General features: G+C 38.5%; 1 protein-coding gene across 15 annotated transcripts in view; it reads right to left on the reverse strand.

Moving 5' to 3' along the window:
* fam13b (family with sequence similarity 13 member B) overlaps window positions 1-16,725 on the reverse strand; it is a 62,847-nt gene that overhangs the window by 17,617 nt on the left and 28,505 nt on the right. For all 15 annotated transcript variants that reach the window (XM_020082784.2, XM_069531697.1, XM_069531695.1 and 12 more), the window contains exon 7: window positions 11,711-11,829. In XM_020082784.2, coding sequence (XP_019938343.2) covers window positions 11,711-11,829 — 119 coding nt within the window. The remainder of the gene's footprint in view (window positions 1-11,710; window positions 11,830-16,725) is intronic.

Raw genomic sequence — 16,725 nt, forward strand, 5'->3', positions numbered from 1 at the left:
AGTGAAAGACAAAGAGAGAGAGAGGATAAGGATAACATGGTTAGAACATTGTGTTTCCCTCAACTCTCCTCCTATAGTCACATGAAATGACCTTGGAGGGCGTCAGCAAGAGCCAAAACGGAAGGAAAATGAAAATAATGATGTTCACCAGGAATGTTTCTGTGTACACTGTTAGAGAGAACTTGTAGATCAAGTGTTGTAGAGATGAAACACACACACACACACACACACACACACACACACACACACACACACACACACACACACACACACACACACACACACACACACACACACACACACACACACACACACACACACACACACACAAAGTTTGTCAGTGGCGCCACTCTGGGTGGGTAAATTGCTATTTAGGCTACAGGGCTCCGCTAAACCGTGCTGATCAGATAGAAGCGTGGGTGTCATAACATATTTAACATGACATAAGCAAGGAACTGTGTGTGTGTGTGAGTGATACAAAGAGAATGTCGGGATGTGCTCAGGGATTCAGCGGAACGACTGCTGTCCTTATACACTCTGTGACGGTGACAGCGGCACGCCAGGAATCCAAATTTATATAACACTGCCTGTTTGTGCATGTGTGAGACTCAGCGGTCAAATTCACCTCATCTGAAAAACAACTGAGGTTATGCAAGCTTTATGTGTGCATGGGTGTGTGTTTGCTCTTTAACACAACCACACACACATTTGCTCCTAATGCTGCAAAAAGTCTACAGGTCGATCAATACAGACTGAATTATTAATGGCAGAAAAGATATCGCCCTTCATCTGTATTCTTCTTTATCTATCCTTTATTCATATTCCCTCACTTGTTTCTGTCTATCACTGCCATCATCCTTCAACTGCTCTTCAGCTCTTTTTTTGTTACTCTTCACATCATACTGTCCTTCCATCATGACTTGTTTGGATTTGATTCGCCTTCCTTCCTCTTATTCCATCTCATCACCAGTGGTATGAAAATATTTACATATTCATATAATCCTCTACTTCTTTGTTTTTCCTCAAGCTCTCCCTTCTCTATCTTCTCTCTCATTTTTCTTTCCTCTTTTAAACTCCTCTTGTTCTCCCTCACTTGTTACTGACTTTGAATGTAAGAAGCACCTCACGTTCCCTTTCCGATGCTGTTATTGCTTGATCATTCGTGTCGTGTGTGTGTGTCTGTGTGTGTGTGTGTGTGTGTGTGTGTGTGAGAGAGAGTGAAAAAAGAGAGTTAGTTGTATTGTAGTGTTTCTTCTGTTCTCTTTCCCTCTCCAGTCGAATATGTTGAATATGAATATGTTGAAATAGCATCTACAGTATTTCATTTCTTTCTTTCCATCATCTTACATATATTTTTGAATCAGTGATTATTCAAACTGCGTTAACGATGGACTCTTTGTCATTTAAGCTCCTCGTCTGCTTTCTTTTCATGTTAGTCAGCATGGAGAACTGTGCTCTAAACAGTAACACACCCCACAGGCTCCCTACAGCAGAGGCTGTCTCCTCGAAGGCACAGATAAAATCTGACAGCGGGATCGCCTGCTGAGTTGAATAAGGGACCACTCTCTGTGGCTGTATTATTGACAATGGATCCTTGATAGGACCCTCAAGGAAGTTACATAATCTGCATGGGCCTTAAGTAGCAACGATAATATCTGATCTTACTCCATTTTAGCCCCCAAGGACTTGAACTAAAAACACTGTCGGGCCCTTTGGGGTGTTCTTGCCCTCCTCCAGCTCCCTAAGCAGCAATGATAGCATCTCTGTCAGTGTCAGTAAAGACCATAAGGACCACAGAGGACACGCTTTATCGAGCCCTTTAGGATAATATATTTCTTCCCTGAGGACAAATGAGATCATGGAAAATTCTGGGTCCCTGGTTTTTAAAAAGGGTTTTATAATCTCTCTTGATGGAATGTTTCCTGAACTAATCGAGCAGTGGAGCAAACATACCAGCAAACATGCGTCAGGGCCGAGGGGAACACTGTCTTACTCTGCACTTTTGGTTCAGGAAAACAACACATCAGTTTCCAAGTGTTTACTCTCATGACGAACAATGCTTTTTTCTAAAAACTCTGTAAAGTGTATTTAATATAACTAACAATGAAGATCAGTGACTTCAACCAAAATCCATGTTGGATACATAGCCAATATATTCCACTTTGCTTATCAACAACACAGTGTGTGCCAAACATTTTATGACATTCAAATAAATAAATAAAAATGATTAAAGCTGCCACATGTACAAGGGTGCCAAGGGAGCACTGGTTGGCAAATAAAGGTTTGGCTTTCAGACGTTCTCAAAAAAGTAGCTCAGCTCCTGCTCTCTTTGGGAGGGGTCACACCTTTAGCTAGATGTGTTGAGTGATACTTGGAAATCTTTGATGGTGACCAAAGTAGACTGCTATTAGTTTTTATAATGTCACAGCTGCTGACGGTTGGTCAAGTTTTATTTAGCAAGTGATGACTGATAACTAATGCCTCAGTTCATGAGCCCCACAAATTAATACAGCCGCCCTGTGCATTGATACGAGATGAAACATATAAATCATTATTAGTTTGCTATTAGCATCACCTGACAGCTGAGTAATACATTTACGATTTCAATTTTATGAATAAAAGACATTTATAAAATCTCATTTAAGTGCCAATTAAGTTTGAATTCCCCCTTTACAAATATGTTTGAGTAGAATGATTTAATCTTAATGATCCTGTTTTGAAAACTCTTAGAACCATAAATTGGTCGTATAAGGTCATAAATCTTGTCTTAATAGATTAATAATTGTGTTTGCACTGTGTAATATATTGAGTCGGCAGTTTATTAGACACCTAGCTATAACTACTTCAGTCTAATATAACAGTCGTCCAGTAAATTTGATCTCTAGAAATGTTAAGATGTCGGTAGGGGACAAGCCAGTGGAGGCAGTGTGGCCCTCATTAAGGTCACATGTAGTAAAGTACCCCCCTTTATCACAATGGTATCAGTAGCCTTCCCCAGCAGGATAATTCAGCCTGTCACAACCCCGAAATGATCACGCATAGATGGAAAGAGAGGTCAAGGTGTTGCTTTGGCCTCCGAATACGTATGACATAACAAACAATCATCTAAGAGTGACTGTTTGTGTCTGCTGCAACAAAAACATACAGTGTGTGTGTGCGTGTGTGTGTGTGTGTGTGTGCGAGCGTGTGTGTGGAAGATAGGTGAGTTTGAGGTTGAGGTTGGTGATTCTGCAGAGGTGCTGTTGTCAGCAAACCTGACTCTGCTGTGTTCTGCCTGGGAGGTAAAGAATACTGCAGTCTACGCAGCACGCACACAAACACCCCAGTCTGATAAACATATGTGTATATAAGAAGATAAATATTATATATAACAATGTACGACACACTCTTTGCTTCTGTTAATCCCTTGGTCCCTCAGACACACACTACAACACAGACAAACCCATTGCAATTCATAGAAACACTAACACTAGCACACGCACAGAAATCCTGGGCATCATTTTGCATGTCATAAACAGCTCTTCTCTAAATCATTAAATGTTGATACTAAGTCCTTCATCCTTAATGTGATGGCTGAGAAACTGCCACACACTCTTACAACACGTTTACATTCAAACAACTGGAGCACGGGGCTGTGAGAGCCATGTAAGATGTGTGTTTAGTTTTCTGTCTGGATACTTGCTCACTGGTTTGTTTACATCAGCTGCTGTGCACTCCAGTGTTGGTTCATCTGTTTTCTATTAATTATCCTGCAGACATTTGGTCTTCTGAGATTAATGATCTATTTTGTTTAAGTGACTCAACAAATCTTCTGCAGCCTCATCTCTTCCCCCCTCCCCCCCCTTTAATTCATGATTCTTTCTGCAGAGTCAGAAGGAGGAGATAGATGACTGCTGATAGCTTGTACTAAAACTGTTATATTTGTCAGCACAGTTAGTATGTGTGTGACTTTACGAGCTATATAAATAAACAATGTGTGTGCTTCAGATATCACAGTTAATAAAAGTTCCCGTCACTGAGATACAAGATCTTAACAACCCGTTACACACACAAACACACACAAGTTTAAAATAGGGTGCAACCAAGGATTATTTTCATCAACAATGATAATTAAAATGTTTTAGTCAATAAAATATACAACAGTCAAGCCGTTAACCCAGAAAAGCTCATTATAACTTTCCCACAAGGTGACATTACAAATGTCTTGTTTTGACCAAGAATACAAAACAAAACTGAATTAAAGTCTCTCTCCTCAGCAAATCCTCACATTTGAGTACCTGGAACCAGAAAAGCGTTGGTGTTTTGTCTTACACAGATCCGTCAGACAACTAATCAATTATTTTGCCAGTTGTGGCAGCACTTCTCCAGATTCATGTGACAGAAACAGGAGGATATGATCCCTAGTTTTTGAACTGATACAAAGAACTTTCCAGTTGTTTCACATTTAATTTAATAATTTTTCATCAATTATGAATGCACTTGTCAGTCCTATTAAAGTCATGGATTTGCTTAATGAAGCTCTAATGTGAAAAATGCTTTAACACTAGGACAACTGCCTTCTTTGTCCCCTCTGTGCAATAAAATGCTGACACATTCTCAGCCCCCTCTGCTTCCTATATGCTAAGATTGCACAACATATCAGCTGTTAAGTAATTCCATGACCCCATTTTCTTCTCCTTCACCTGCTCCATTCTATTCTTGTGAAAGACAAAGGCTCCTTCGTCTCTCTTTCATCTCTCCCCGGTAGCAAAGCAACGAGCAAGACACACAGCCCATCCTTACTTCCCTCTATTTTTCCATTCACCATAAAGAAGCAGAAGATTTAAAATCTCCCAGCATGAAGGTTTTCACCAGATTCATTCCCTCATTCACAAGTTAATTCATTGTTCTAGCTTTCCTTTATTACTCCACATCTTCCTATTTGTGAGTTATTTCAATGCAGATTTCTCACACTATTGCTAATTGATTCATTCATCTATCAAACACTTATTTTTCCAACAACCATTCATTCAGCCATCCAATCATTAATTCCAGGAGTTACGTAACTCTGGTGTTTACCTCTGCAGCAGAATGTCACAGGCCATTCTCATCTCTCGAGCTGTCTTTTCTCTCACTCTGATTGGTCCTTTTTCTTCTGTTTTGGGCTTTTTTACGTCAGGATAGATCCGACCCGTCAGTGAGTCAGGGTAGAGGTCTATCTCTTCGTGTCTGGTAGAATGTGTCTGTGGCTTCCTTTTTTTCACAGTGGCGTCAACAAGCCAACACGCAGGTTACGGAAGTCCAGTCTAATTTTATTTTCCAGCAGGGACGTCAGAGGGACTTCTCACCAAATTCGGCACGATTACTAGCTCTTTCTTCCTTGGAGTCCCTCCTCTCTTCAGATTTCGTCTCCCTCAGTATCTGTCGGGTCTGCAGGTCTGCTTTGCATCCAGTGTGTAGGTTATCCCAGTTTAGCACTTTGAGGAGTCAGCATCAGTACCAGCACATCAAGCAGCAGAGCCAGGGTACCGCCTGGGTGCATTCTGTGGTGTTGTCTGAAGTGTGCGTGTGTGTGTGTTAGTGTGTGTGAGTGTGAGTGTGAGTGAGGTTGTCTCACTGTGCACTGTGTAAAAGTGCTGCAGTAAACATCCAGAGCCCTGCTCAAATACATGAGCTACTGATGCAACCAGGCAACAAGCCCAGGGGGACCAATGGGACCAATGGGAAGGGAGGGGCTGAAGTTGGGAGCCAATCAAAAAGAAGGAATGAGTTCTGTGAGCTAATCATTAAGCAGAAAGTGGGAGGAGTGTCAGATTTTTTGGTCTGCTCAGTGTTCACCTTAAACTTAAACACACACACACACACACACACACACACACACACACACACATCTTTCATATCACGCCCAGAAGCCTTTTGCAATGGCAGCCTTTCAAACACATGCAGACATTTAATGCATTACTAAACACAAAGGGATGAGAGACGCGGTGAGTCTCATGAACTGATCATTGAGTGACAATTAATTCCTAGTTAACCAACCAAAAGCTGAACATTCTTCTTGGTCCACTGAATGTAATGTTTTAATATAATTAATTAACAGTGTTATAAAAGACTTTTCTTTATTAAAATCTAGAACTGATTTAAAGTAACTTGTGAACTGATATTTAACAGTGGCCAACGACCGACTGGACACATGAGGTTTGACCTAATTGTGGTGCATTCCAAATTACAGTGCTATAGAACAGAAGTACAACTAAGTGAAATTTATATAACGTTTTCTTGAAAGTGACAAATCAGTTAAATGCCTCATTATCCATGACTTCCTAAAACAGTTTAATTTTAAACTGTATTACGTTTCTGTCTGGGACAGACTCCACTAAACTCTATGACATTCCACCAATTCCTCAAGGGAATAAAGAGGATTAGAAAGAATAAATGTTATGCAACTTTAGTCACAAATAATTAAGACTGCTGTGGCAACACTTTGGAGTTAATTCACCCTGTCTGGTATTTTAAAGGGTTTTATTTAGAGCTTTATCTTGATCCAGCACAAATGAACTACAGTGGCAAGGTGTCAACATAAAAAGTCTTCAGCAGCAGCGAGTGATAAAATAATCGTTGTAAATACTTTTCCGTGATGATTTAAGAAAGTGAGTGCTCATTAGAAAGCCACACTGGACAGCTGTTCCAGAACTGAGAGTGAGAACTGATAGCACATGTAGGAGAATGGTGTTATCTAGGTCAGCTACTATATCATATTACACCTTGTGCCAAGTGCTTGCGGCAGGATCTCGACAATATCGGGCAGCGAGGGGTGAGGGCTGGAGGGAAATAACGACATGAAGTAGGACAAACTGAGGGGAAGAGAGAGAGAGCAAGAGGAGTTCTACTAAAACATTAACTACTGAGCAGTCCCACAGTGACAGCGATGTATTTATCACATATGAATGCATGAATGATTTTTTTGGGCTATCCAATGATATGCACAGCTCTCCAAGATTTGTTATGTATCATGTTAAATGGTCTGTTGATATGCAGTGCATTCTATGGTAATGTACAGTGCAGAGGTAGTTCTGTGCTGCTGTAATCTAAGCAAGGCTGTTATCAAACCTCTCCATGGTGCATTCAAGGACAGCTGTAAAATTAAAACCACTGTCATGTAAAAATCAACCCAAATCTCATTACATTTGAAAAAAACAGCTCCAGGCTTTTACTTTAAATTTTTCATTAAACTTTGCTTTTTTTCTTAAATTTCATTTCATTACTTCTTGCTCTCATTATAAATGTTGATGAATCAACAAATGTGTGCATAGAAATATTTAAATTATAGAACAGAATGGGGAATATTAAATCAGAATATAACGGCAGATTACAGTGAACTGATAAATGCTACTTCACTATGAAACTATATTTTTGCACAGTGTGTTTGTTTGTGGCTGTGTATGTACCATTTGTTGAAAAAAAAAAAAAAACACAGCAGAAGAAGTGGTGTCATATTGGAAAAAAACAATCAATCATTTCCACAGCTACTATAAATAGCAGAAGAAAAATGTCACAAGGGGATTAAGGACCCGTAAGAGGTACGAAGCTGCTTATTTGCAACAGGAGACGCATCGTCATGCCAGGACATGATGGTTGTAATTGAAGTGTTTGATAAAGCGTCTAAATATCATCCTCTGGCCTGACCTTTCCCTCTTGGGGTCTGATATTGCGTTTTCACCCAGGCGGAACAATCAATAAATCTTTCACAAGAGGCGACACTTTCAGTTCTCCCACCATGTCCTTGCTCTCTCACGACATTCTCTGCCCTCCAATTCTCAGTTCCTTTCATTAATCCATCCCTTGCCAGGAGTGCATCCCTAGAGACCACTGAACTCACTTTTCCAGGACATGAGGGCAGCCTCATCCAAAAATATTTTTCATAGAGAGAGAGAAAATTAAGCAGAGTAGAGGTAAGCAGTGATGAGGGGAGAAGAGAGATCAGAAGATAAATACCAGAGATTAAATATAGATTAGAAATGAGCAGAGGATATTAGCATGAAAGGTGTGTGTGTTTGTGTGCGTTGAAATGAAGAGTCTATTGAGGAAACACTGCAGCAGCCACAGAGGACGGACTTCGCTTTCCATCAAGTACCAGAGAAACAACTCAGAGTGATGGAACAGGAACGTCTCTATATTTCAGAGTCGTCACAAGCAGTTATGTGTCAGAGAATAGCCAATAAACACACGGATCAGTCACCACTCACCTCAGAAACACAGACGTATACTGACACATCAAAATCCTCAAGACAGCACTGAAGGTCATGACAAGGTTTTGTGACAGTGACAGTAAGCAACACGACACTGGGAGCAGAAATGAAAGGGATAGATGTACTTTTTTCATAATCTAACCAGATGTAATTTATTTCCTTATACAAACACATGAAAACAACTTATTTTTTGTGTGGCAGATACAACTGTGCTTTTTTTCCCTGGCTCCTATATGTGGGATGTGCCAATTTAGTAACTGGAAATGACATAATTTCTGAAAATATTTACAGCAACATATTGAAAATGTACTTGATTGTACTTGATTGTATTAATGCTCCAATGTAGGATGTAGCAAAAACAACATTTGACCCATTAGGAGTTAGACTGATTTGTTGAAGATCAATATGTTGGAAAGACACTGACTGAGACTGATAAATTATTTATACATTGCATTTACCTTTTCATTTTGTTGCATGCATTACCAGTCATAGATGATTATATTTAAATGATATAGACCTACATAAAGCTTTGCTACCCATAATATACATCTGCAATATATGGATGCCATGGTGTCTGTAAATAATATTGCTTTTCTCCTCTATTGTAGCTTGCAATGAAATCCAACTTTTCCTTTCCTTTTGTGTGAGCAATTAAAGAGACCTGCTTTTCACAGTATGTGTGGCTGGCTCAAAGGATACTTGATATTTTAAGCAAATTTAAACAGATGTATGTTCATAAATCTCTGCGTCCACATTGTTTTAAATTGCTTTGTTGTGTGTACGCTGTCGTCTCCAGGGTCTACTAATACAGGAATAATCCCCCAGCCCAGACACTGAGGTTAGATAAGGTCATGGGGATGATTGCTGCGGCCTGGCCGAGGCTAACAGAGAATTAAAACCAACTAAAACAATCACATTAGTCTTGAAGATCAAAAGCGGTCTGAGCAGCGACGCTTATTTTAAATAATTTGCTGCATGTAACCCTCCATCATCTTCATAATGATTAAAGCTTTGCGTGCAGCCTGAGCACCGTGGTACAACAGCTGCCACCTAAAAACCTCACACACACACAGATGGACACACAGAGAGGAATGCTGGTGGTGTCCCACAAACGATTTATAACTATTAAACCACTTAAAAACCCAAAAAAGCCAGACACACACACACACACACACACACACACAGCAGCCTGAGCAGGGCTTTTGTCCATGATCTTTTTTTATCATGACTGTTGAACCCTAGCACAGTGAGCTGAACGTCAAGTGGAACAACAGCATCACGGCAACACACGCAAAGTGTGAAAATGCTGTCTTCAGCCAGTAATGTCAACCATGAGTCTTCCTTTTACATGCGCCCCTGTCTCTTTTAGCAACGCAGACAATTACTGTGAGCATTGTATGGTTTCATTCAAGCGAGCATGGGGTGTGTGTAACTATGGGAAACTGTGCGAGTTGTGTGTATGTGGATTACGGATTACTGCCTAATCATCTTAAAGGCCAGTAGGACACGACTGACTGACTGACTGACCCACCCACACCCACACACACACAGGCATGCACGCATACACGTACGCATCAGAGTGGACTGATTTATTGTTATACAGCACTTTACTTTATCTAACAATCTAACAGGTAGTTGGCTACTGAGCAAATGGTGCAATGCAGTGCACACGGAGCAATACACACTTCAGTCCTGGTATAAACAACATGCAGTGCAATAACATGTCTGCATGAGCTGAAAATGTTCCATCTTAAATCTGTTTCGCAAAAATGGAGATGAAAGAGAAAATGAGAGCGTGGAGGGAAGAGACCAGAAATAATTGGAGTTCCTCGTGAGTTCAGTGTGAACTCACGCAAACAAACTCCACGCACACGTCAATTTGTGCATGTCAACTAGATTACCGCTAATATGTGAATAGTCGGTACATGTTGGCTGCACAAATAGGCCCTGGGGTCAAATTTGTGCATATGATATGCTGAGAAATCTTGCTTATGCTAAACACATTAAGATTGACTGAGGTCGCTACATCAGGACAGTAATTCAGGCTTTTATGGCTGAAATGAGTTTTTCTAAATAAAAAGCTTGCGTCAATATTGGGGTGGACAAACTGTACTTTTACTCATACTGCTTCATACATAAGGAAATAATTATAAAAAATGATATATATATATATATATATATGTATATAAATATATATATATATAATAATAATTCAGTAAGTCATAAAGTTATAATAATTGTAAGTCAGGGCAGCATGGTTGTAAAATTTGGCAGAAACCACTGTGAAGTCTCATTTATTCCAACTTTTATAAATGATGAAAAGCACATTCTGCATAAATGTGAATTGTTGATTTTCCCATAATATTAACTGTTTAATGGGATTTTTGTGGTTGGCTGCCTATTCCCCTAAACTTTCAAATGTTTTACCTTTCACTAATAGAAGAAAACATTTACTCTCATTTTAAATTTCACTGCTAAATTATACATGTTAACTTTATTTACTTACTTTACTTAAGAGATGCTTTGCTTTTTAATTTTTAGCTTTGACAGTAAATATTTACAACTCATTCTGTGCTGACATGAGTTTATCTGCACGACACAGCTCTTAAACTTAACACTGGACTCTCATTTAAGATTTTAAAATGCTGTACTCTTCCCATAGTTTCACTCTATGCTGGAGATTACAGTACATGGTGTAAACTGGGTAGGTTTCTATGTGCAGTAGTCTGGGTGTAATGCTCAGTAATCAACTTAAATGAGATCAGCAGATCAGAAGAACCAGGGATCGTCATGTTCCCGCAGAGAGATTGAACTCAGGTGGGGGGGGGGCTCATTATCCTGCGTACATGAGCGTCTCCACGAGAGGCGTTTTGTCTACTAGTTGGTTACCAGCCAATGATCATGGACAGGTCATCAGACTGCTTCGCCCTGCATCTTTAGGTTTGACCAACTGGAAACTGCTGAAACATTTAGGATGAGCAGCCTCTCCTGCAGAAGCAGCGCTAGGAAAGTGCTGTAGCTCTACAATGTGACCTCTCCTGTGACAACAAATTTTAATTTCCATCCTGACTTAAGCTTCCACCTTTAGTAACTCGGTCTGATGAGTCTCTTGTTCTTTGTGAGCTGTGGTGAAATGAGTTTCACAACTGAATGTGTTTTAAATGATCGAGATTCATCAGCAGAAAAAGTTGATACAGATAAGTGGTAAAAGTGTGAAAATTTACAAAAGGCATAATCAGTGAAGGAATATTATCTTAACTCGAAATTTCCTGGTACAACTAATAAAAGTTTCCAAGCAGAGCAGCAGATAACTGAGCGACTGACCAACCAATTGGAAGGATGATAATTTCCATGTAAATACAATGTCCTGGCACTTAAATCCAGTCAGGGACCCTGGTCACATGTCATAACCTCTTCTCAATCCCATCTTTTAAAAGTGATTATCTTGTCTAAAAATATCAAACGCAGGCGTATTATCTCACCTGGCTGCAGGGTCGTCGTCAGTGTGTCGTGGTGAGTCGGAGGAGACGGGACCCTCCTCGTCCTGGGGGAGCTCTTCACATTCTGCCTCACACTTGTCATCATCCAACAGCTCAGTGATCTAAAGACAGAAATAGAAAAAGAACAAGAAAGATTAACACTAAAAATGCCTTCATTTATCGAGATGAAAAAAAAGGTCAACTGTTATGGCCAATTACTAATTTCATTGTATTTGTCATATAACAAGAAATATACAAGAAATAATTTAAAATAATTTTCATGTTGCTTCATCTGACTTTATTAGACTCACAAATCCTGCAATTTAGTTGATGCAATTGCTGATGTTAAAAAGTTTTTCTTGGTACCAAAGTTCACTTCCTGAACAGATTTCTCTAGAAAGCCTGTTTGATGTTGGGAGTTCATTACGAGCTTTCACATCAAGGGAAAAATAACTATTTCTTTTTTTAGTGACTGAAGAATTGCACTAAACAGAAATTAGCAGAAAACATTTCTGGCTACAGAGATTCAAAGAAAGGTCTTCACATTATCAACTAATCTTTTTTGAACATACAAATCTGCTGTATGTCTAAAACAGGGACAAGATATTACAGTTTGTTCCACAAATACAGATGAAGCATGAGCGTAACACACTGACACCTCAGATACAGTGGAGACAATGGATCCAGATACAGAAAAAATAAAATCTTCTTGAAAGGAGAAATAGAGGACGTGCACTTGAAGACAGGATGAAATAGAGAAGGAGGGTTTAAAGTGATTTACTGTGCTCAGTCAGTGATGTATGATTTTTATGTTGACTTAGCAATATACCCCGTTCATGACAGGCACATTACACATTATGTAACAAGCAAACTATGCAACCATGATACGATGTCAAAACTATTTTTTTGCTCAACAGACAATTAAAAACGCTATTACAGATGTGGATACTTCATGATTAATATACCAGGCCGCTTTTTCCTTTAGTTAAAATCATTGATTTGAATACATATTCTGTTTGATTTTATTTGCACAGAGCCAAACTGGCACTTTCAAAGTATAAGGTCAGTACAAGAGAAAAATGGCCATATTAAGTGAAAAATATTTAGCTGTATGGAGAAAAGAAAGTGAGATGGGGTCTTAAATTGATTGTTTGCGTGTGTGAAAGATCAATTAAGGACACTTTTAAAGAATTATTGGCCACATAAAGGCCACATCTGCTATTTATTTATTTTGGTTTAGGATTTTAAAAAGCAAAGCAATGGGTATTTTTGTAGGATGGCAACTGGAACTGGGAGTTTAAAGCTCCAAGTGTATAGGGAAATGTTATAATTACATAACATCTTTTATAATATCACATTACACAGAACAAAATAACAATATTACATTGTTATTTTGACCAAAACAGCTCAACTCTGGTTTAAATCCAGAAATAATTGCGACCAATAACGGGAGTGAAGAAAGGGTAGAGAGAGCCGGAGGCAAGAGAAGAAGGGAATGATGAAAGGCCAAAAGAAATGAATCTGACAGTAAAAGAGAGGGTGAACCAAGTGCCAGAGAAGAGGGGAAGGAGAGCAGGGGAAAGTAAAAAGAGAGATGAAGGAAGGGAGGAGATTAAATAGGTGGACAGAAATAACTCATCATTTAACAGACTGGTCACAGCAACAGAGAGAAATCCTTCAGCTGAGTTTACCGATGATACATATCTAATTTATCTACACAACACTTTCTGTGGTTGGTTATAGGTTTTATTTCTAATATAATATTCCCCACCGCAGGAACCTAACTATACCATATAATCATCTTTTTCATGTTTTTAAATGCAGTTCGTTTAAAAATAACTGTGAAAAACCTGGTAAGAAGACGAGGTTACAAGGTCGTGAATCAGATTAGTCATCGCAAGACTATTTTTTTCTCTCCGTGACATTTTGTGCGTCCTCTCCCTCTCTCTCTCTTTTACCGCCCTCCTTCACTCATGTCAACAGCAACCCCAACTGTTGCTGTCACTGTGTCGTCGCTATGGAAACATCTTTTCCAAGAGCTATGATAGGCTGTCAGGGAATTCTTACATCGTTTCATGTGCAGACCAGGAAGGATGAGTCACAGGACTCCTCGGTGTGTGTGTGTGTGTGTGTGTGTGTGTGTGTGTGTGTGTGTGTGTGTGTGTGTGTGTGTGTGAGATTAAGCAAAGAAAAAGTCCTTTTTTCTTCCTGAGCAGAACATGAAAAGGTTTTCAAACACTCAGTTTGTCGGCAGGGAGATATTCATTTTTATGCATGTGTGTAAAATGTTAACTATATAAATAAATTATATGGAAAGAAGATATACTGCAAATAACCATATCCTCATAGCACAGCCCTTGTACAGCTCATTAAAATTAAATTAAATGCAATGTAATTCTTTATTGTAATTATAATGCATCATATATCTTATGATTTCCTTTAATGTGTGGTATTTGTCAACTATTAGAAATTCCTGTGAAGATATATTAAATTATATTTTGACAGTGTTTTAATAGATGTGCATTATTCGGTGGGTCTGCATTCATGGATACCAACAGGATGAATTGCAGATGTTTACAAATACAATAACAAACTCCTGTGTTATATTATATACTATATATATATATATATATATATATATAATTATAGTATATAATATAACATATATATATATATATACTGTACTACTATTTTTATAAACTGTCTAACAGTAACATTACCATCATATCATCAGTACTATTACCATCATATTGCCACTGCACGTTATCTTATCTACCTATTCATCTTGTGTTTCTCTTTTTATTCTTTCTACCTCAATATTTTATTTTATTCTTTTGTATTGTATTTTATTGTATTCAAATATACCAGCTGCTATGACGACTTAATTTCCCTCCGGGGATGAATAAAGTAAACTATCTATCTATCTATCTATCTATCTATCTATCTATCTATCTATCTATCTATCTATCTATATCTGCTTATCGCTACATTGTGGTGCATCATGACTAATTAATTTAAAGTTTATGTAGTGTTCCTAAACACATTCTTCAACTACTCTGAAGAAATCATGTATTTTCATTAGTCATAGTTTATATGGACGCATATATATTTTTACATTTCAGATATGCAAATCAAAGGTTCATTCTTAAAAGATAATCTATAGTTAGATGTCTTAGATTTGAATATGTCCACTGAAAAGAATATTTGTAAATTCTGTCAATATACATAATAATATACTATACACAAAACTGTAAGCAAGTATTGATTATTTAAAAAACAAAAACAAGTTAAAAAAATATATGATTTTGAAATTGTTTAAATGACTGACATTAATCCAGACGAGACAATAAATCTAAACAATCTGGAGGGACGAGGAGGTGGGGGATAACTTTCCACTGAATTAAACAGCACTGTGGAAAGCTCAGAATAAAAACTGCAGGATTTTAACACATACAAACTGAAAAGTCTGATCTCCATTATAATGATGTAAAAATTCACTCAGAGCCATTCTGCAGTAATATGCATGAAGGACACGGTGAATTTATAACCCTGAATAAAACACCAGCTACAAAGAGCATATTCTATCAAGGCCGCGGATCAGCGACGTGGAAAGACGAGGCTGGATGTCACCGTATAAACAGAAGACACCCATTAAAACACAGCTCTGAAATAATGAACAATAAAACAGGAATGTATAAATACCACCTGAGCTGTAAGTGTTTATTAATACCGCACGTAGTGCACGTAACAACATTAGGGGATAAGTGTCGTTAAATGCTATGTCGGGATGACCGGCCATGGTCATTCACAGGGCTGGAAATATTATCCCTTAATTAGGACTGTGGAAAATTTTAATCACATTAAGGCACAAATCACTGAGTTTAAAAGGAGCAGTTGCGGAGTGTTTGTGTGTATTATGTGTCAGTGAGCTTGTCAATGTGATACAGAGGTAAACCTCTGTGTGGAGTGTGTTCAAGGTTAAGGATGGAAAATGGGGAAAACAAGATTTAGAGGCTTTATTTATTTGGCTGTTGAACTGTTACCGGTGCAAGGACACATATCAATGACAACTGACTGCAGCTGACCTGCATCTGTGGTTTTCAAGGTTCTTTTATACTCAACCTTCAGTTTAGGCGACATCAATATGTTGTTCTTCTTTGGAAGAAGGCAGGTTACTTGTTTTTCATGGTACAGGTTCGACCATGACTAAATGTGACAAAAACATCAAGAAGAAGTTTGTCCTGATTTTAAACCAACAGTTCTGAGAACTTGAAGTTTTATCTAATTGTGGAGGTTTAGGTGAAAATCTACATTAATTCAATCAAGCTGCACTCATTTGCCCAATCTCATAGATATCAGTCCCCTAAATATGTCATCCATCACGATCAATGAATTATTCCCTGAGAAATTGGTGAAAATGTAAAAAAAAAAAATAAGAAGCTCTGTAAAGAAAGTGGATGATGTCCCATTCTTTTACCAAGTTTTGTGAAAATATGTTCAGGAGTTCTTGTGTAATTCTGCTGACAAACAGACAGACAGACAGACAGGGGCAAAAAAACCTAACCTGCCTGGCAGAGGAATCTGATCCTATTCATTGAGGAGAAGGTTATGTGAAAAATATTGTGTCTTCAAAATAAAAATGTTAGTATTCAAGTGGCAGAATTGAAGCACTGGAAAAACCTCTAAACTATTCTACATTTCTTCTCGCTCATCCGTGGCTGACTGTACTGTTTACTTGCAGCAGCAGTTGCACTGGAGATAAGCCCTGTGGCCTAACGTCCCTGCAGTGAGTGGGCCGTGTGATGCAGCTTTCCATTTAAGAAAATGTGTATGCCACTGATTTATGGACATTCATATTCTCTCCGACTACTCGTAACATGCAGTCAAAGTGAATACATCAACACTTGGGTTGTGTTTGTACTATGTGTCCCCTATATAGATATTAAACATCTCTCCGCAATGTCTTACTAGGCAATCACCCCGTCCTTAAAAAACTCTATGTTCCAAGTAGGTTACTG

The sequence above is a fragment of the Paralichthys olivaceus genome, chromosome 9 (genome assembly GCF_024713975.1).
Source record: "Paralichthys olivaceus isolate ysfri-2021 chromosome 9, ASM2471397v2, whole genome shotgun sequence".
Taxonomy (NCBI): domain Eukaryota; kingdom Metazoa; phylum Chordata; class Actinopteri; order Pleuronectiformes; family Paralichthyidae; genus Paralichthys; species Paralichthys olivaceus.